Raw genomic sequence first — 21,111 nt, forward strand, 5'->3', positions numbered from 1 at the left:
ACAGAGTTATAGAAAACTACTTAGTCATTGGGACTGAACCACTGGACATGAAGGCTAAGGATCATAGCCTCAGAGGACATCTAGGTCAAGTGGCAAAACACGGTTCATAAAGATAATGTTCTACATATTAATCTGGTGTGCAGTGTCTGGGGTCTTAAAAGCTTGCCAGCGGCTATCCTAAAGGCAGCTATTGCTCTCTTTCTGCCTGGAGCAAAGGAGAACAAAGGAAAACAAAAAAGGACTAATTGCTTCCTTGGGTTTTAATTTTCCAAAGGATTAATGGCCCACATGAACCACAGCTGCTTCTAACCTGAGACCAGAAGAACTAGACGGTGCCCAGCTTCCAGTACCGACCTCTCTGACCAAGACCACAATAGAAGGTCATGGTCAAAATGGGTTTTAAAAAAATGTAGAACAAAATTCCAAGCAAAAAAAAAAGAGAGAGAGAGAGACCAGACTTACTGGTCAGAAAGAGAAAGAAGAGGCACTCCTGAGACTGCTGCCCTAAGAAAACCTAACTTGGAACTGAAGACCCTCCTGGAGGCCACCCTCTAGCCAGATAATAGACAGGGCTATAGAACAAATGACATGAAGAATGTGCTCCTCAGAACGGCCAACTGTGTGAGACCAACAGGGCAACATCTGCCCAAAACCAGAGATGCGAAGACAAGGAGGGCAGGGAAACCAGAGGAACGGGAAAGGGGAGCCAGGGAGGAAACGGGGAGCATGCTGATGCACTGTGGGGATTGCAACCAATGTCATGGACCAATTTGGGTATGAAATACTGATTGGAAAACAAATTTGCTAGGTAAATTTTCACCGAAAGCACAATAACTGGTTTTAAAAGAGAGTGATGAGTTTGAATTGCCTCTTTTGCTACTGTTGAGGGGCCCATGCCTCCTGGGCAACTCCATGCACAAGGCAACGAAGTGCTGCCAGTCGGACCGTAGTGATTTACAGCGTTCTCATTGGCTCATTTTCCGAAGTAGATTGCCAGGCCTTTCTTCCTAGTCTGTCTTAATCAGGAAGCTCCAGTGAAACCTGCTCAGTGTCATGGTGACAGTCAAACCTCCACTAACAGGCAGGTGGGAGCTATACATGAGGTGTATTGGTCAGAATCAAACGTGAGTCTCCTGCAGGGAGGCGAGAATTCTATCCTTGAACCACCACCGCCTCTCCTCTTATATACACAAGCCAGAACGAGTCAATCGTTGTGATCCGATGTTCAGGAGAAAGGCAAGGGAGGGAACCATGAAGTCATCAGCCTAGATGTGTTTTCACAGCCATGGGACTGGATGAGATTATACGGGGCAGAGTATGGATGGAAATGAGAAGAGGGCCGAGAAGAGACCCCGACTTGCTTCTACAGCAGGAGGACTGGGGTGGCCAAGGAGGAGCAGCCACTGTGGTAGGCCGTGGTGGCAGCAGTGGTGGCATGGAAGCTGTTACGGGTTGAATCGCATCGTCATAAAAGATATGTTGAAGTTCTGGCTCCTGGATCCTGTGTGCCTTTGTTGGAAAATACAGTCTTTCAAGTTAGTATGAAGGTCCTAATCCAATATGAGGAGCTATGGTGGCACAGTGCCTAAGGCATTTGACCGCTAGTCAGATAGTTGGCGGTTCAAACCCACCAGTTGCTCCATGGAAGGAAAATGGGGCAATCTACTTCCGTAAAGATTTACTGTCTTGAAAACCCAATGGGAGTTGCTGTGAGTCAGAATCGACCCAATGGCAGTGGGGGTTTGTTGTTGCTGTTTGTTTTAATCCAATAAGAGTGATGTCTTTTAAAAGAGAAGAAACAAAGCAACCCAAACAGAGGGGAGACAGCCATGTGAAGACCCAGGCAGAGGTTGGAGTTGTACTGCAGCTGCAAACCAAGGAACCCCGGGGCTACCAGAAGCCGGGAGGAAAGAAAGGATCTTTCCCTCCAGCCTTCAGAGAGAGCATGGCCCTGCTGACACCTTGGGAGACTAGATGTTTCTGCCATTTTAAGCCACCCACTTATAGCAATTTGTTACTGTGGCCTTACAAAACGAACGTAGAAGCCTAGAGCAGAAAGTGCTTCAGTAAAGTAGGATGGTGCCAAATGCAGCTGAGAGTTCAAGTAAGGTGGGATTGGGGTACCTCAGTGTTGGACGCGATGTGATGGAAGGCATCAGTCTCCTGGAAGAGCGTTTCAGAAGAGCTCCAGTGGTGTAGTGGTTATGGCATTTGGCTGCTAACCAAAAGGTCAGCGGTTTGATCCCACCAGCTGCTCTGTGGAAGAAAGATGAGTTAGTCTGCTTCCATAAAGATTTACAGCCTAGGAAACCCAATAGGGGTCACTATGAGTCAGAACTGACTCAATGGCAGTGAGTCTGGTTTCTTGGTTTGTGTGGGAAACGTAAAAGTCAGATTGCAGCACAATGGGCAAGAAGAAGGAGCCCTGGTGTAGTGGTTGGAACCCAGCACCATTCGGCAAGAGAATGTTTCTGTCCAAGTCTCTGCTACTTCTTGGATCCCTTTACATACTTTTGCCTCTGTCTCCCATAGTGCAGGGAGCAGGTCTGCATTTGCTATACACCATAGTTCACTATCCCCAAAAGGGGGACGTGTTTGCCTTACCCCACTTGAAGTTCTGCCATCTGTCCATCCAAAGCTGGGGGCTGCAAGGGCAGGCAGCACACATCCCTGACAGCACGGAGAATGTTCCCACGCTGATCCCTTGTCCAGTCTTGGAGAGGTAAACACTTCTCCTCACTGGGGTTCTGCCTCTCCTCTGTCCCCCCACGCCAGAAGTATCTACCTCCCTCAAGAAGCTCCTTCTGCAAACAAATCCAGGGGCCTGAGGGAGTTATGAGACCATAACTTCTTTTCAGTCCACACAATAAGAACCCTTTTAAGAAAGACAGATCAGACTCAAACACAAAGCCATCCTAGATGAGGGAGGGAAAACACCTCTCTTTTGTATTGGGAAGTTTGTTTGTTTCTGAGTCTCCCACGGCAGTGGGAGCACCAAGCTAAGAGCTCACTGAGTGCTCTTCCACACAGGTAACATGGCGGAGAGGACACTCAAGGGCTCTTTCCTGGGCAGATGGATTGATACACAATTCCCTCATCCTGGTTCACTTCGCCTGGTCGGGTTCCACTGGTTTCTTGCCAACAGTGGCTGAAAATACTACAGGACATGAAGTTTGAAAACAACAGGTGACTCGATGTTCCCAGGTGCATCTGAAAGAAGGAAGCAAACACCATTTCAGTGGCTCTCTTAGTTTAAATTCACCTTGAGTGTGGAGCTGGATGGCTTTATTAGGGACCTCCAGAGCTCCAAGCAAACAGTGTTGACACTCAGTTTACCATTTACAGGAGAGCACGTAATTCACCAACACATGCATTGCAGCATGGTAATGTCCCCAGACACACAGCCTTTACTACAGTGCTACCAAGTTGTGGTTTGACTCCAAGGAATGACAGATCTATTCCAGATTGGAAATGCTTCTCACATAGAGCTTGAATGTAATACCAGCCAATGTTTGCCTCCGCATCCAACCCTGCCATAAACATTCACAAATAGCATGGGAATTTAAAACCAGGAAGGAAATTAGTGATAGTTATCTCCTGGGAAGGAACATGACTTCCTTAGAAAGACATAAGTCTTTTATATTCATTTGCATCCCATCCAACTTCCTGCCTGACAAATGAACTTATTTAGAAGGACATCAAGTAGTGAATAATTTGCCTGAATATACCATCAAACACTTAATCCTAATTGGAGTTCAGCAAATGTATTTCTGCAATAAAATCTATCTCAAAAATCAGAGACACACATAAATAATTAAGCATTTCAAGAACTGAAAAAACGGTCAAGGTTAAAAAAAATTGTCAAAGTTCAAAATAAGACAGGGGCTCTTTTCTGTCTTGAACACATCCAGCAATGGTGAGGGAGTATGTTTGGCTGGGAAGAAGCCAAAAAGCTATCAAGAAAGACTTCAGGAGATTACATTGTTCCTTGGTGGATTTTCTACAGGCCAATGCTGACCTCTGGCCTTAAAGGCACAGAAACCCCATCCTTCCAGCACATTAAGGGCACAGTGCTCTCTCAGGACTGGACATGCATCAAGGAGCTTGCGTTGTTGTTGGCTACCCCATGTGCAGCAGAACAAAACCTTGCTGGGTCTTGCGTCATCCTGACAATTGCCAGTATATTCAAGGCCATCCTTTTGGCTACTCTGCCAAGCTATCTCAGTGAGGACCTTCTTGCCCTAGTTGGTGCTCTACTTCACCCAATATGATGTCCTTCTCTGGCGATTGGCCCCTCCTGATGACATGTCCAAAGCAAGTGAGTAGGGCAATGTCTGTGGTGATCTGTAGGGTTTTCATTGGCTAATTTTGGAAAGTAGATCTCCAGGTCTTTCTTCCTAGTCTGTCTCAGACTAAAATCTCTGCTGCTCACCATGGGTAATCCTGTGGGTATTTGAAATACTGGTGGCATAGCTTCCAGCATCGTAACATGCAAGCCACCATAGTATGATAGACTGGTGCAAGTTTGCAAAACTGGTATATAAAACCAAAGGAACTATTTGTTGATTACTAAAGAGAACTTTTCAGAAGGAAGATGGGGCAATCTACTTCCGCAGTGATACTGCCTTGGAAACCCAAGGAGGGATCACTATGAGTTGGGTCTGACTCCACGGCACATACAACAACAACAACAACAAAGACAACTTTAACTGTCATCCAGGAAACCACATGGTCAGCCCAACTTGTCCCAGTAGGCAGATACATATGAGATCAGAAAAAGTAGCCAAACTTGAAAATAGGTAAATGAGATTCCTGGGTTTTCTTTCAGTTGTAGTTTTGAACTTGACTTCCTAATTGTCCAGGTGGTTTTAAAATTCTGTCAGGTAGAGATTAATTTATAGATTGTGAACACTAGAGGTGCAAATAATTCCTAGCTGCAAAACAGTTAACCCCCAAACATTACAGTGCATGGTCCTATTGGACATCAGGCACTGTATCTAACCAGCAATCTTACTTTTGTATAAATATCCTAACTTTTCAAATGCTCTTTGAACTGGTTTTAACATCTTACTGGTTCCCTTGCTAATTAAAAAGTTGAATAAAACCTTTCACACACCTTCATTTATATTTGCACGAGGGTCACAGAATTTTACTATTTCTTTGACAAGTACATTTTAACAATGACCAGTTAAATCATCATTAGAAATTACTTGTTGAGCATGGAGTCAGTTGAAGGAGCACTTGTTCTTGTTTGGGTTTGGGACTATCAAAAATTAAAAAAAAAAAAAAAATTGTTCTATTGTGATAAAGATGTACATGTAACAAAACATTTACCAGTTGAACTTCTTTTACATGCACAGTTTAGTGACATTGATTCTGTGATGTGGTATAACCATCAACCCCATCCATTTCCGAATGATTCCACCACCATTGACGAAAACTCAGTGCCCCTTAAGTAAGACTCTCTCTCTGCCCCCCAGTCACTCCCATTCCTGGTAACCACTAACAAACTTTGTTCCCTCTGAACCCCATCCCGCCTCCCCCCAGTTGTTGTTGTTGTTGTTATGTGCCGTCAAGTCAGACCCAACTCATAGCGACCCCTTCTTGGGTTTCCAAGGCAGTATCACTATGGAAGTAGATTACCCCATCTTCCTTCCGGGGAGTGGCTGGTGGGTTTGAACCGCCAGCCTTCTGGTTAGCAGTCAAGTGCCTTAGCCACTATGCTACCAGAGCTCCCACACAAAACCAAACAGTTGCCATGAGTTGACTCTGGCTCATGGCGACCCCCTGTGGGTCAGAGTACAGCTGTGCTCCCTAGGGTTCTCAGTGGCTGATTGCTCTCAGAAGTAGGTCACCAGGCCTTTCTTCGGAGGTGCCTCTGGGTAGACTTGAACCTCCAACCCTTCAGTTAGCAGTAGTCAAGTACATTAACTGTCTGCACCACCCAGGAACTCTCTGGTCTCTATGCATTTCCCTGTTTCACGTAAGTGCAATCATACCGTATGTGTGGTTTGGGACTATTTTTGCATGCTGTTTCAATTTCATGACAGAAGTGTTCCCAACAGGGGAACACCTCTATCAGTCCTGTACCCATTTTATGGTAGGATTAAAAAAAAAAAAAAATTCACTGCCATTGAGTTGGACCCAACTCATGACGACCCCTCCTTGGGTTTCCGAGGCAGTATCACTACAGAAGTAGATTGCCCAATCTTCCTTCTAAGGAGTGGCTGGTGGGTTTGAACTGCCAGCCTTCTGGTTAGCAGTCAAATGCCTTAGGCACTATGCCACCAGAGCTCCTTATGGTAGGAGGGCCTTGTCTAAATGTTCAGAACTGAGCTCAGTTTGCTAAGGTTCTCCCATACAAGCCACCAGTGTGCGTGACTCCCATTTTTCTAGCTTTCATGGCTAACTCCTTGATTGCCACATTCTGTCTTGTTTTATATGTCTTCAATATAGCCAAATTAAAGTTATCATCAAAGCTCAAAAATTGTAAGATTATGTGATAGGCACTATTCCAGATGTTGAGGATTCAGTTGTAAACTATTTGCCTTCTTGTTGTCAGATTTTGTCAGCCAATCTGGTCTCGAATATGTTGTCATTTTAATCTAAATGTTAGAGGGTGATCTTATTTCTAAACTCTTACTGTAAACCCACAGTACTGATAGCAGAAGAAAATCACATTATCCCCCTCTTTTAAGATTTTTGAGTTGCATTCTAAAAGGTGAAGGAGATGTGGTCCTACATAGCAATTTCCATTAAGTGGGGACACTTTGAATAAAATGTCTGCCCTGCATTCTGCATGCAATGGAGATCAATGCGGGAGCATCAGGAAACCAGCTGTTTAGTATTCTGAAGTGAGGTGCCACGTTGTGCATTTAGCAGTAGGCAGACATGATGTGCATCTTAAGAAACATCTCATCCCTTCCTTGCATTGTCACTGCTCTTTCTTGAAGGTGAGTTAGCTCTTTGAATGTTACCTAATCCTTCAAATCCTCAAAAATTTTGAACTGAGTATAATGCTAACATCTTGACCAAGTAACATGAGTCTGTACCATATTCCCTTAACCTTTCTTGTGTCTGCACTTGCAAATGACATTTAAGCATTAAAAAAAAAAAAGGCATTTTGAAACAAGATTGTTATCAAATGGAACCAGGCCCTAAATGTATCAATATTGGCTATCTTAAAAACAAAGATGAATTTTGGGACAGAGTTGACATGCATTACACAATGTATCTATGCCATGTGGCTGATAATAAGGCTGTATGTGCAGTGACACATAAAAATTAGGAAGAAGTGTCTCCTTGGCACTTCTCTTCTCTGTCAATAAACCCTGTTGAGAAATTATTTCCAAGGCCTACATGAAGTTTCTGTAAACGTAGGCCAGATGTTTCTTCGTGGAAGTATTAAAAAATGTGTTTATTTAACTATTTTTATTACTCATATTGAATAATCCTCTTTTTATTTGTCCCCAGTGATGCCAAATGGGCTTTAAAGTTTTGGGTTCCAAAACTCTACAGTGTCCTTAATGGATTTCAGACCCAAGACCACCTAATGAGAAGATGATGAGTTGACTTTTTATAACTGCTCAGTGCAATTCATGTTCATGACACACACTCCACCCGGCTGGGACTTGATTGAATGACTCTAAACACAAGTAGTTCCTATTCCAGTGGCTCTTGGCTCCCTTGACAGTAGAGATGAGGGATCAGTTGTTGGGGAATTTGCCTGTGTGGTTAGTGGGAGAAGATTGAAAGCAGTTTCTAACTGCTTTCCCCACTGTTGTGGCTATGCCACAGATCAAGGAACTAACGTGGGGATTTTGCCAACTCCAAGTATGTCCATTTCAGTGATTTATTTGGGGATAGGGAGATGACCAGGGACCCACCAACACATTGAGCTGGGTGTGACCCAGGACTCCATTTATAACCTGGCTTCTGTTTGCTGGACCCCTAAATAAGGGGCCATGATGATGCTTTGGGCCCCAGGGTATCAGTGTCAACTCAACTCAGGTATTGTGTCCAACAGTCCTTAGAATGTTTTTCTCCTTTGCCCAATGTGTGCTTACCAAGTAAATAAATAGCTATAGGTCCTTATGGGGATCAACTGGTAGACTCATTACTGTGATGTTGCAGGACTCTTGCTCCTGGGACCAAGTTTCTCCTTCAGTCAGGGTATGAAAACTGGCTCAGGTCCTGAAATAGGACAAGGAATCATGACTTTTTATTGGGGTGCCTTAATTTCTTCTGATTGGACATAGCAACCCCTTAGCGATTGCTCATCCATCTTGCCCCAAGAGAAGCCCTGTTTTGTTAATAATCTCCATGCTCTCTGTGGGCCAGGCTGTTCTCGATACCATTCTGACCTTGGCACTGCGTAGTGGTGAACCCTACAAAAAAACTCAGTTACTGCACATCTGAATTGGATGACTTCAGACCTAATTTAAAACCCCATTTTGAATTAAGCAGAGATTTTCATTTCCCTATTTCTAAAGAAACCACACTCAGCCTTTTTGTCAAAGTTTTACTGCTTGAAAAACAAAGAAGTCAAAAGTCAGGATTTCTAACCTGGATGAAGAATTACTGGGTGCCTGCTAAGAATGTTTGTGCAGCTGGTCCCAGAGAAGGCACCTTGGTCAGCAGGAGGATAGGATACAAAACCTGTAAATAATTTTGTAGCTAAGATAAACCCGGGAGCTCTGGTAGCATAGTGGCTAAGGCACTTGACTGCTAACCAGAAGGCTGGCGGTTCAAACCCACCAGCCACTCCTCGGAAGGAAGATGGGGCAATCTATTTCCATAGTGATACTGCCTCGGAAACCCAAGGAGGGGTCGTTAGGAGTCGGGTCTGACTCGAAAGCACACAACAAGATAAACCCAACCCAACCCACTGCCATGGAGTCGATTCCAACTGGTGGTGACCCTTGTTGGGTTTCCAAGGCAGTAAATGTTTATGGAAGTGAATTGCCCCACCTTCCTTCTGCAGAGTGGCTGATGGGTTTGAACCACCAGCCTTCTGGTTAGCAGTTAAATGCCTTAGGCACTGCACCACCAGTAGCTAAGACAGTGTATATCAAATTTTAGTTTACATTCTGACCTTCACATTGAAATTGTACTCAACTAGGATTTTCCTCGGTGTTTTCTACTAACCTTTGTAAATTTGTAACAGAAGTAGAGACCAAGTTTGTTAAGGAAAGGGACTACAGATATGACAGAAAGTCAGCCCTGACACAATGCCTCCTTTAACAACTCTCAGGATGTAACCACCTCAGAATGCAACAAATAAACTGCCTCACAGTGATTAAGCTTGCCCTCTAACAAGCCCTTTGTAACTTTTGCTATCCTTTCTCCCCCTCCCCTGCATGCCTGCAAGGACATATCCTTTATTCACGTGGTGTTGTTAGGTGTCTTCCAGTGGGCTCTGACCCAAAGCTCAGAACAGACACCGCCAGGTCCTGCACCATCCTCACAATCATTGCTGCTCTTGAGCCCATTGCTGCAGCACTGTGTCAATCCGTCCCATTGCAGGTCATCCGTCCCATTGCGGGTCATCCATCCCATTGCGGGTCATCCTCTTTCTCGCTGCCCATCTTCTTTACCCAGTATGATATCCAGGCCATTAAGGCTGACTCTACTCTGAGGAAGCCCCTCTTCCCCAGTGTTGAGCGCCCTCTAACCCGAGGGGCCACCTTTTAAAACCCTTCCTGTTCTCCCTGCACTTTGGAGCACCGCAGCATCCGGCACGGCTGTCCGTAAACATCTCTGCATTTCCAAATGATTCTATTCTATTCCTTCAGTAAATTTTTTGTTTTGATTTCGTGGGGAGTGTCAGTCTTGTGTTTTCACGGACAGTCGTCATGATTATTGCACCCGTCTTGTTTCTGACAGTTAAGTGTTCTGATCCATATTATTTTGGGGTCCTCTCATCCCCATTGCAACCGGGGGGCGAGTTCTGTAACTGCATCTGCTTCTGGCTTGCATTTCTCCCCACCGCCTTCCTCACTGCTCTGATAAATGGTGTCCCCTCTGGAACAAGGTCGTGAGTTCTCTAGCCTTTTGCAGTACATCCCAAGCATGTCCACTTGAGTCTTTTAATCCTTCTTCCACCCTCTGCCCCAGTAGTTCTAGCATTTCGACTTTACCTTGTGTGTCGCTTCTTCCTTTAAACTTCTCAAAGCCACGTTTCTGGGCCCTTGCTAGGGTATTAGATCTTTTATCTCAGGAGAGTGGATCGATATGCATGAATTCTTCCTTGTCCCGGTTTATGTTCCTATCCCCCTGATCCAGCACCCTCAGGATTCTTCCACCATATTTACTCTCCTAGCTCCTGTTGGTGAGGCCCTGTAGCTCCTTTGGGGTAGTCCCTTTTCTTCCCAAGTGTCCTTCTCCAACCAGGTTACCTTTAACTTAACCCTAATTGGTGGCCTGGTAGTTAGGAGGGGAGGTGAAGGCAGTGTCTAAGGGGGTGCTCATGTTGACTTGCAAGGCACTAACTTCTGCATCGTCTTTAGGCAAGGGGGAAGGCTTGGGCTTCAGGATTCTTAGGTCCTTGAACCCAGATGTCCTCATCCCTTATTTCAGAATCCTCTTTTCAATCCTGTTGGGGCTCTGAAATTAGCATAACAGACCTGTTGAAATGGACACACCTCCTCTGGAGCTCGTTCCTGTAATTCCTAGCCCTGCCGCTCAGAACCTTTCAAGCTGTCCCATGTGGAGGAGCATCTTCAAATGCTGCTGAGGGAGGGGAGCTTTGGCTTTCACACACAGCCTTCAATTGGTGATTAATCACCCCCAGTCTTTGTTTCTCTTCTAAGTGCTGATTGCCCCCAGCACCAACAGCTATTCATTTCTATTACCCTTTTTAACTATCTCTGTGGTATTTCTCAAAGGCCTGTGCAGTTCCTTCCACCCTAATGCATCACCAGTTAGTTTTAACAATTCCATCTCTACTGCATGCCAAGGGTTATACGTGGTCCAACTATTCCCAGTGATGGGGGTCTTCAATGAAGTTAGCTGACCATCAGTAATCCCACCACATGATCACATTGTAGAGTCTGCTTTCCGGGACCGCTTGCAGCACCAACTGTTCCTAGGTCCCCTTCCCTAGAAGCAAAATTGAGATAGCTATCTGCACACACCAAGTTTATTGGGGCTTGCTGGGAAAGCAACAGGGAGATGAACCACAAAGTAGTTGCAACAGTGGCCTCAGTCTCAATGGGGGGAATTCTCTGGAGCTAGGAAGATCCTTTAGAGTTGCCACAAATCACAGCAAGCTGCCTAGGACTTCTATCCCTGTATCAATGGGTCACGGGATAGGAGGCAGTTCTCTTCAGCTGAAGGCAATCATCCCTGGTGTGGGTGGGAGGTCAGGACAGACTCAGCTGCAATTCATCAGCCATCAACACTCCCAGGAATGAGCACTTCAATGCTCAAGGAGGTTGTCTGGGTGGTACAACACAGCTGCCACTAAAGAGGCAATCAAATAAAATAAATTGGTAGCATCTTCAGCTTTCTAATGAAGTTAGAAGTGCCTGAGGAATGGGGTGGAAGAACTACACAGGGAAGTTGAATCCCAGATCTATTTCTTACAAAGCAGATGGGGTAATAAAAAGCTGGATGTGAAGATTGGGACACATGAGAGGTGCAACAAAGAGTTAAAAACCATTAGTGGGTTAAGAACAGTTTAACTCAACAAGGACTTAAGTTCCTACTATGTAACAAAAATGATGGCTACAAAGATAAACACCACCCCCAACTATATTACAGAGATAAAAGAAATGGCAAGCTAATGGCACTTTTGCAATCTTCAATCGAGGAAATGCCATTCAATCCTTTCAATATATGCAGTATTAAGCTCCAAGTCAGAGACTTTTTAAATATTCACTCAAACAGCGAGAACATTTCTTTCCATCTCGGCAGGCACTGTAAGACTAAACTTTCCAATCAGTAAACTCAACATCACCTGGCACCAGTGAAGCATCGCACTGAACCACGTACCTGACTTTACTGATGTCTGTGTTCAGTTTTTTTATTTTTCTCATATATTTTTTTACTATCATTTTTTTCCCTCTAGTGCTTACTACAAGTGTGGTCTGTGGACCAGCAATATCGCATCACCCGAGCACTTGTTTGGAATGAAAATCCTCAGGCCCCACTCAGACCTACTGAATCAGAAACTCCATCCTGGTCGCAAGCTGCACCAAGTCCCCAGGTGATTCTGATGTGAGCTAATTTTGGAACCAATGGCTGAGAGTACAATAATGTTTAAGTACATAATGTCATCACATTCAAATCAGAAACAGTTTTGAGGAAAAAGGTCAATCAGTTGGCTTTGGAACCAAATATGTTAAAATGTTTTCCCACTGCTTGAAAACAAGTGTGTGGTTGTTGCTGTCAGGTGCCACCTTGTCGTCTCTGACTCATAGCGACCCTATGCACAGCAGAACGAAACACTGCCCGGTCTTGTGACAGCCTCACAATCCTTGCTGTACCTGAGCCCATCATTGCAGCCACTGTCTATCCACCTCATTGAGGGCCTTCCCCTTCTTCTTTGACCCTCTACTTTACCAAGCATGATACCCTTCTGCAAGGAATGGTCCCTTCTGACAACATGCCCAAAGTAGTGAGACGAAGTCTGGCCATTCTCACTTCCAAAGAGCATTCCGGCTGCATTTCTTCCAAGACAGATTTTATAGTAATTGGCTTGGTCTCCTGGAGCTACTCTTTGAAATCTTCTGTTCAGCTCTTTTATCTTGTCATTTCTTCCATTTGCTTTAGCTACTCTCCACTCAAGGGCAAGTTTCAGAGTCTCGTCTGTCATCCCACAATTCTTCTGGTTTTTGGTCATTGGTGTTCAATGCATCAAATATATTCTTTAGATGGTCTGTAAATTCAGAAGGGATATATTCAAGATCATATTTTGGCTCTTGTGGACTTGTTTTAACTATCTTTAACTTCAAGTTGAACTTGCACATGAGCAGTTGACGGTCTGTTCTACAATCAGCTCTTCACCTGGTTTTGGCTGAAGATATTGAGCTTTTCCATTGCCTCTTATCACAGATATAGTAAATCTGATTCTTGTGTGTTCCATCTGGTGAAGTCCACATGTACTGCTGCCATTTGTGTTGTTGACAAAAAAGGTATTTGCAATGAGTAAGTCGTTGGTCTTGCAAAATTCTATCATGCAATTTCCAGCATCATTTCTGTCACCAAGGCCAAATTTTCCAACTACCGGTGATTCTTCTTTATTTCCAACTTTTGCATTCCAGTCATCAGTGATAATTAACACATCCTGATTGCATGTTTGGTCAATTTCAGACTGCAGAAGTTGATAAAAATCTTCAAGTTCCTCATCTTTGGCTTTGGTAGTTGGTGCATAAATTTGAATAATAGTTGTATTAACTGGTCTTCCTTGTAGGCATATGGATATTATCCTATCACTGACAACATTGTACTTCAGGATAGATCCTGAAACATCCTTTCTGATGATGATGCCATGCCATTCCTCTTCAAATTGTCATTCCCAGCACAGTAGATCACATGGTTGTCTGATTCAAAATGGCCAAAACCAGTCCATTTCAGCTCACTAATGCCTAGGATATCAATCTTTATGCGCTCCATTTCATTTCTGACAACTTCCATTTTTCCTAGATTCATACATTCCATGTTCCAATTACTAATTATTATTAATGGATGTTTGCATCTCTTCCTACTCATTTTGAGTCATGCCACATCAGCCAGTGGAGGTCCCAAAAGCTTTACTCTGTCCATATTGTTAACGTCGTCTCTACTCTGAGGAATCAATTATTCCCCATATTTTGAGTGCCTTCTGACCTGATGGGCTTTTGATCTTCCAGCACTATATTGGACAATGTTTCACAGCTATTTATAAAGTTTTCCAGTAATACATCAGACCATGTTTCACTTGAAAACAAGCATAGAGATGATAAATTTGGAAAGATAAAAATGAATATCATCTACAGCTTTTTGTTTTAAATAGTAAGAGAACTGTAAAAAGAAGTGACCTTTCAAAGTAAAAGTTTATTCTCCAGGTTTTCTTAAATACCCACAAATTAGTGTTTTTATTGCTAAATCCAGGAGCTTAAAACAATTCAAAGTGTGCTTTTATTATACATTTAACACTTATAAAAGATTTTAAGGAAAAGCTTTTTCAATAATTCAGCAAGTATATGGAAATTGAGGATAATTACAGAAACGTCTATTGACCTCTAAAATAAACACACAAACTATATGGAAATAAAAGGCTAAGTAAAAGGTGTTAATATGTATTAAAAACAAAGCAAAACCACAAAGGTTCATCATCTCTTGCTGGAAGTACACTATCAAAGTGTTACCGAGTCAAGTGTCTTCTACATATTTAAAACAGGGGTTCTAGCCTTTCCACAAACGCCAGCTTTAAGTCTGAATGTCAGATGGCAGTAATTTAAGCTCTGAACATCATAAATATTTTACTGGTTTTTTTCCCTCCTGAAAAAACACTCAGACATTGGTAAAAACTTGTAAGTTTGCTTGATTAATGTTGGATAGAAATAGAACAAGAAATAAATTAATAATATATTAATCAAGTCAAGTGAGATTTGGGTGCTGGGACAGTTACCAATGGCACGAAATTAGAACACACAGAGCTTCCATCTGAAAGTGAAAGTGGTGAAGACCACAGAGGAGCATGTTAGGTCTACAGCATCATGTTTGGTCAAGCAGTCCATATCTGTCAGATCTACAGGGAGTAAATACCCAGTAAGATAAAGGTAAGGAGAAGTTAGAGAGTCAAATTAGCTCCAACATTATTTATTTACACATTAAAAATAAAAAATGATTTCATTTTCTATCCTTTTCATTCCAAAGAAAATTAAAACCATATTCTTATTATTAGTGTGAATTTGTTTCTGAAGTTGCCATTATTTTTGTTTTTTTAAGGATAAGTAACAGCAGATGTTAATATTATTAATGTGACCAATGCATTAAGTTTCCTAAGCACAAAATTAGATTGTGTCATCATTCATAATGACTCAGTGCATAAATATCACAGAAGTCCCACAATTGTCTCAAGCCCCAGGATCACGAAATGCAACAATTCAGTGACCATTAAATGGAAAACAAAATATAAGAAATGATGTTTCTAGAATGCTGACTTGGTTTTATCCCCTCTTCATTTGGAGATTTTTAAAAAAGCAGAGCTCTCACACGTTCTTGGTTTAAATGTCATTTTAAATAACTTTCTAACATTGTTTCATTTTTCTATTTTCTCTGAAATAACTCAAATAAAAAACATTTCCAAAATTTGCTTATACTAACTGATCTCATGTTTGACAGAACTACTTTTGCTTTAATTTGGTGAAAAAAAAAAAAAAAAGTAATCTGTATCATCTGCTATGAGGGTGAAGGTTTTCTTTTTGCCATTTTTGAAACTTTTTAAAGAAGTTATCCAGCCTTCAGGTGATGAAATTAAAGTTCCTAAAGGAAAATAAAAACCAAACCCACAGCCATCGAGTCAATTCCGACTCAGAGTGACCCTCATTGGGTTTCTAAGGCTGAAAATCTTTAGGGAAGTAGATTGCCTCATCTTCCTCCTGAGGAGCAGCTGTGAGTTTGAACAGCTGACCTTTGGTTAGCAACCAAATACCTTACCCACCTTAAAGTTCCTAAAAAGAGGTGATGAATTTGGAGTATTAACGATGTAATTAAGCCTGTAAGTTAATGCCTATGCTAGTGGATTCTTTTCTGCCATACTAAGAAACTGGTAAAACAAAACAACTCTTTAAGCTTGCTTATTATAAGCTTATTCAAAAAAGCCTTACAGAAATGACTGTGTGCTGTATTTAAATAAAAGAGAAAAAACCACGAAACAGCCAAAACCAATAAAAGAAAAAAACCTAAAACAGTCAAAACCAAATCCACCACTAACCATACAGAGAGCATTTAACACCTAACAGCCTGTGTCAACATGATGCAGCTTGATTTTGTTAAACAACTGGACAAGTCAGGGGAGGTAGGTTAACAACAACAAAATAAAGTCAAACTACTATGATTACAACCAGTTTGCGTTAAAAAAAAAAAAAAAAAGAAGTCCACACCCCATTGGATCACAAATATATTCAGCCTAAAGATTTCTGGCACAATACCAAAACACAAATTCTTCACAGCTCTAGCCCAAATGTTCTTATGTTCTATGCTGCTTTTTTATTCTACTTAATAATGATAGCTTTACAACAAGATTTATTTAAAAAACACCTGTCAAATCACTACCCCAATGAAATGTACAGAAACAGAGGTAATCATAGAAAGTAAAATGTGCACATACTGCTTTTATTATAACTATGGTTGTTAGCTGAACGAAAACAATAGCTAAAAAAGTGTCAAATGGTAGAAAAACGTAAGTGGGTATGTTATGACACAGTTTTCGACTCAGACAATAAAAACGGTATTAATATTTTTGTACCAATTGCCAACACAAAGTTAAACAATGAATGAAATCAGGGAACTTAAAGGTCAGAAAGGGGCCCAAACATATTCACTATCTTTTACATTTTTAGACAAAGGAACTGAGGATAAAGAAAAAAGCCAACATATACACCATGATAATAGTCTTTCTTTCTTTTTTTTTTTTAATGACTTTCCATTTTCCCTCTTCTCTAAAAGCATTAAGGGCACTGAGACCCTATTGTAGATTATGTATCATTTCCTCTTTGGCTATGAGGTGTGTAGTTTTGTTAACTAGAGACATCAATGAGTTCAGTTTCTGAGACCAGTCATTTAATAAATTATTTGGATCCTTGGGTCTCTGGAAGTTGATAATTCCCGCCAATCTGTCTACTTTAGCAAAGATGGTCTTGTTAACCACCAGATTTGAAAGAAAAGCCTCTGACTCCTGCAAGAGAGAAAGACAAGTTGGATTAAGACAAGGTAATTACACTGACAATAAACATTGAAGGGCACCATTTTCTAAATTTTTAATCCAAGAGGAGGCAGGGCTAAAAGTCACTGTTATCGGTTAGCAACTGCGTTTTCCTGTATTAATGTACTTATTTTATTTCCGGCTTAGGGAGTTAACAGACCCTGAGTTGACTGCCACTTTATATGGAACTTTCTCAACTACAGTTGTCAGTGCTGAGTTTGAATGGGCCTGCCTGTGAATGCATGTCTGCTGGTACTAGGGAAGTATCTGTCCCAACAATAAGCTGGTCTAAACCAAAAACCAAACCAAACTCACTGCCATCAAGTCAATTCTGGCTATAGCGACCCCCCACTTTGGGTTTCTGAGGCAATAAATCTTTACAGAAGTAGATTGCCCACTGCTCCTTCCACGGAGTGGATGGTTGTTTTGAACTGCCAAACTTCTAGTTAACGGTCATATGCCTTAGGCAATATGCCACCAGTTAGTCTGAAGTGTCTGCTAATTTGTTTCCAGAAAAAAAAAAAACAACAGGTTATGCTCTGGTTTTTACGCTCTGCCACTTGGCAACAACGTATCCATCATCAGGCATTTTATTTCAAAGGACTCTTCTATGGATGTGGTACCCTCACATCCATAACTGAGAAGAGCTAACTAGCTAACCAAAGGGCAATCCTTTAACATTTCGTAGTTCTTTTAGCTAAAGTGTCACAATTCTTTTTGGTGACAGAATGGCTTTCAGACCATTACTATACAGCTCAGTTAGGTCTGCTCTCTGTATGTTGTATGTTTTATAAACATGAAACAGACCTGAAGACAATACTCCTCTAACAAGTCCTGGGGCTTTTCAGGTGAAGTAAAACACATTTATTATATAAATATATACACTGGATTTCAAATTAACCAATGTAAAACTAACATAGCTAAGTGACTGATATTTAGGCTTTTGTTGGGGGTACTAAAATAGCTTGGGAGACTTTTATCACCTAAATACAACATTAAAAAACACTTAAATTTTGTAAGTTGACTGATATTAAAAACAAATGGCTATAAATAAGCCAACCAATGTTTACTACTTACATCAACAGACAGATCCAGAAGCTGTGCCATCCTCTTCATTGTTATCCTTGTGTAGTATTTGGCCATTATTCTAATATTCTGGAGAGGACAGAAAAAGCACAGAGCAGTTGTCAACGAGGCTAAAAGTCCATTTGTTTTCATATCCAAATAGGCTGAGTTCAAATGTCACACTCTGAGCTTTGATTTCTCTACAGCCACCGCTGGAATGAAGCTGGTTCCACTGTAATAAAACTAATAGCTTGGTTTCTGCAGTATTTTTTGTAAGTTAGTTAGAGTACTTCACACAACTCCTTTTCAATACTCAATTTATACAGTCTTTATAACTAAGTTCCAAAAAAAAAAAAAGCCAAACTCACTGCTGTCCAGTCGAGTCCAACTCACAGCAACCCCTCCTTGGGTTTCCAAGGCAGTATCATTACAGAAGTAGATTGCCTAACCTTACTTCCAAGGAGAGGCTGGTGGGTTTGAACCACCCAGCCTTCTGGTTAGCAGTCAAATGCCTCAGGCATTATGCCATCAGAGCTCCTTGTAACTAAGTCAGTGGTTAAGAATTGTAACAGTACTAAAACATTTTTGCTAAATCCAAGAATCTAAAGTTGTTAGGTGCTGCAAGTTGGTGCTGACTCACAGGGACCCATGCACAACAGAAGGAACCACGCCCAGCCCTGTGCCAGCCTCACAGTCCTTGCTATGCTTGAGCCTGACACCACAGCCACTATGTCGACGTATCTTATTGAGGATGTTCCCCTTTTTCACTGACTTTCTCCACTTTACCAGCATGATATCATTCTCCAGGTACTGGTCCCTTCTGACAACATGACCAAAGTAGGTGAGATGAAGTCTGACCATTCTCCCTTCTGAGGAGCATTCCAGCTGCACTCCTTCCAGGACAGATTTGTTCATTCTGGCAGTCCATGGTATTTTCAGTATTCTTCGCCAACACCACAATTGAAAGGCATCAACTCTTCTTCAGTCTTCCTTATTCATTATCCAACTTTCATATGCACATGAGGCAACTGAAAATACCATGGCTTTGGTTAGGCAGACTTTAACCTTCAATGTGACATCTTTGTTCCTCAACACTTGGTCTTTTGCAGATTTGCCCAGTGCAATATGAGGTCTGATCTCTTGACTGCTGCTTCTATGAGGGATGATTGTGGATCTAAATAAAATGAAATCCCTGACAACTTCAATCTTTTCTCCATTTATTGTGATGTTGCTTAATGGTCCAATTGTGATGATTTTTGTTTTCTTTATGTTGAGGTGTAATCCATAGTGAAGACTATCATCTTTGATTTCCATCAGTAAATGCTTCAAGGCATCTTCACTTTCAGCAAGCCTGGCTGTGTCATTTGCATATCAAAGGTTGCTAATGAGTCTTTCTCTAGTCCTGATGCTGAATAGTTCTTCATATAGTGCAGCTTCTTGGATTATCTGCTCAATATATGGATTGAATAAGTACGGTGAAAAGATACCACTCCGATACACACCCTTCCTGATTTTAAACCACACAGTATCCCCTTGTTCTGTTTGAAGGATAGCCTCTTTGGTCTGTGTACAGGTTCCTCATGAGCACAATTAAGTGTTCTGGAATTCCCATTCTTTGCAATGTTATCAATAATTTGTTATGATCCACACAGTCAAGCGCCTTTGCACAGTCAATAAAACACAAGTAAACATCATTCTGGTATTCTTTGTTTTTAGCCAAGATCCATCTGACATCAGCAATGATATCCCTCATTCCACATCCTCTTCTGAATCCATCTTAAATTTCTGGAATTTTCCTGTCAACATACTACTGTGACTATTTTAAAATTATTTTCAGCAACATTTTACTTGCGTGTGGTATTAATGATATTGTTCAGTAATTTCCACATTCTGCTGGATCACCTTTCTTTGGAATGGGCACTAATAATCTAAAGTTAAATTCTTCTAATTATGATACAAATGTTTAAAAGCTAAAACCCAAAAGCTGTTTGGATATCATGTCAAAACATGCACCACTTTATCATTATTCCAACTACTTAAAGGTAACTGGATTTAATTACCTTATTTTCACTGGAAATGGGAACAGTGGGGAGAAAAATGATTATCTAATATCTTTAAGAAGCTTGGCCTCTTCTCGTCTCTGTCCAGGTCAATGGCAATACCTATCTCTCAAGGAGTTTGTGAGTCATTCTAGACCCCAACTTTTCCTTCAGTCTTTACATCTAACCCATGGTTCTATCAATATACTTCCTTAAAACAATTTTACTCTGCTCACTTGTTCCCAATTAAAACAATTCCATTCCACTGTTGGCTTAATTCAAGCACATATAGCCCTTCACTCAAATAGGCTTCTTCAGTCTTATTTTTCTCTAAATCCATTCTCCACATTACTCCCAGGGGCATCTTTGTAAGGTACAAACTTAATCATTACTGTCAGTAATAAGATTTTACTGGTAGGGTATATAAAATTTGAACAGCCCTTTCAACATGTTCAACTTCACTCCTTACTGAGCCCTTTCTTGGCTCTCAAAGCATAGCCTGCTGGTTTGTGCCTCTGTCCTTGCTCATACTACCCCATCTACCAAATACAGACAGCCCTCATTATCTTCCTGAAAGCCACATATTTCTTTTTTTTTTAAATACATTGTACTGAAATATAATTTATGTACTGTACAATACATAATAGTCTTCTTAAAACTCTCACTCACGCATCATTTCCTCTCTGTCTATTCTGATCCTTCTTTCAGATAGTACCGATCAACTCTCCTATGCCCCCATCTATTCTGGATACACCATAATATCTATAATGCTTTTATTATTTATGAATACGTCTGTCCCTTTAAATAGTTTGAGCTTCTTGAAGGTAGAGATCATGTCCTATTCATGCAGAAACCATGTCCAATTCACACATGTGTCCCAGTATTTTGTCCTGGGACTAGCACAGTAGACTCACAATAAATATTTGTAGTGTGAATGAAAGAATGCTGACTTTATTAAATGTGTAGTGACACCAAGAAGATCGAAGATCAAAGTTCAGGTTTAAGACATGTTAAGCCTTTCCAAGATATTAGCATGTGGGTATCAGAAACCATCCCCAGCCTCTGCCCCAATCTTAGAAAATTCCTTCTGGTTTA

At 41.5% G+C, this 21,111-nt stretch overlaps 1 protein-coding gene across 1 annotated transcript in view; it reads right to left on the reverse strand.

Moving 5' to 3' along the window:
• Nucleotides 1-16,675: 16,675 nt before the first annotated feature.
• PSMD12 (proteasome 26S subunit, non-ATPase 12) overlaps nt 16,676-21,111 on the reverse strand; it is a 24,511-nt gene continuing 20,075 nt past the window's right edge. The window contains 2 exon segments of the mRNA XM_007959901.1: nt 16,676-16,885; nt 17,990-18,067. Of these exon segments, the coding sequence (XP_007958092.1) occupies nt 16,676-16,885; nt 17,990-18,067 (288 nt within the window).

The sequence above is a fragment of the Orycteropus afer genome, unplaced genomic scaffold (genome assembly GCF_000298275.1).
Source record: "Orycteropus afer afer isolate SDZICR_OR568_19922 unplaced genomic scaffold, OryAfe1.0 scaffold00018, whole genome shotgun sequence".
NCBI classification, from domain to species: domain Eukaryota; kingdom Metazoa; phylum Chordata; class Mammalia; order Tubulidentata; family Orycteropodidae; genus Orycteropus; species Orycteropus afer.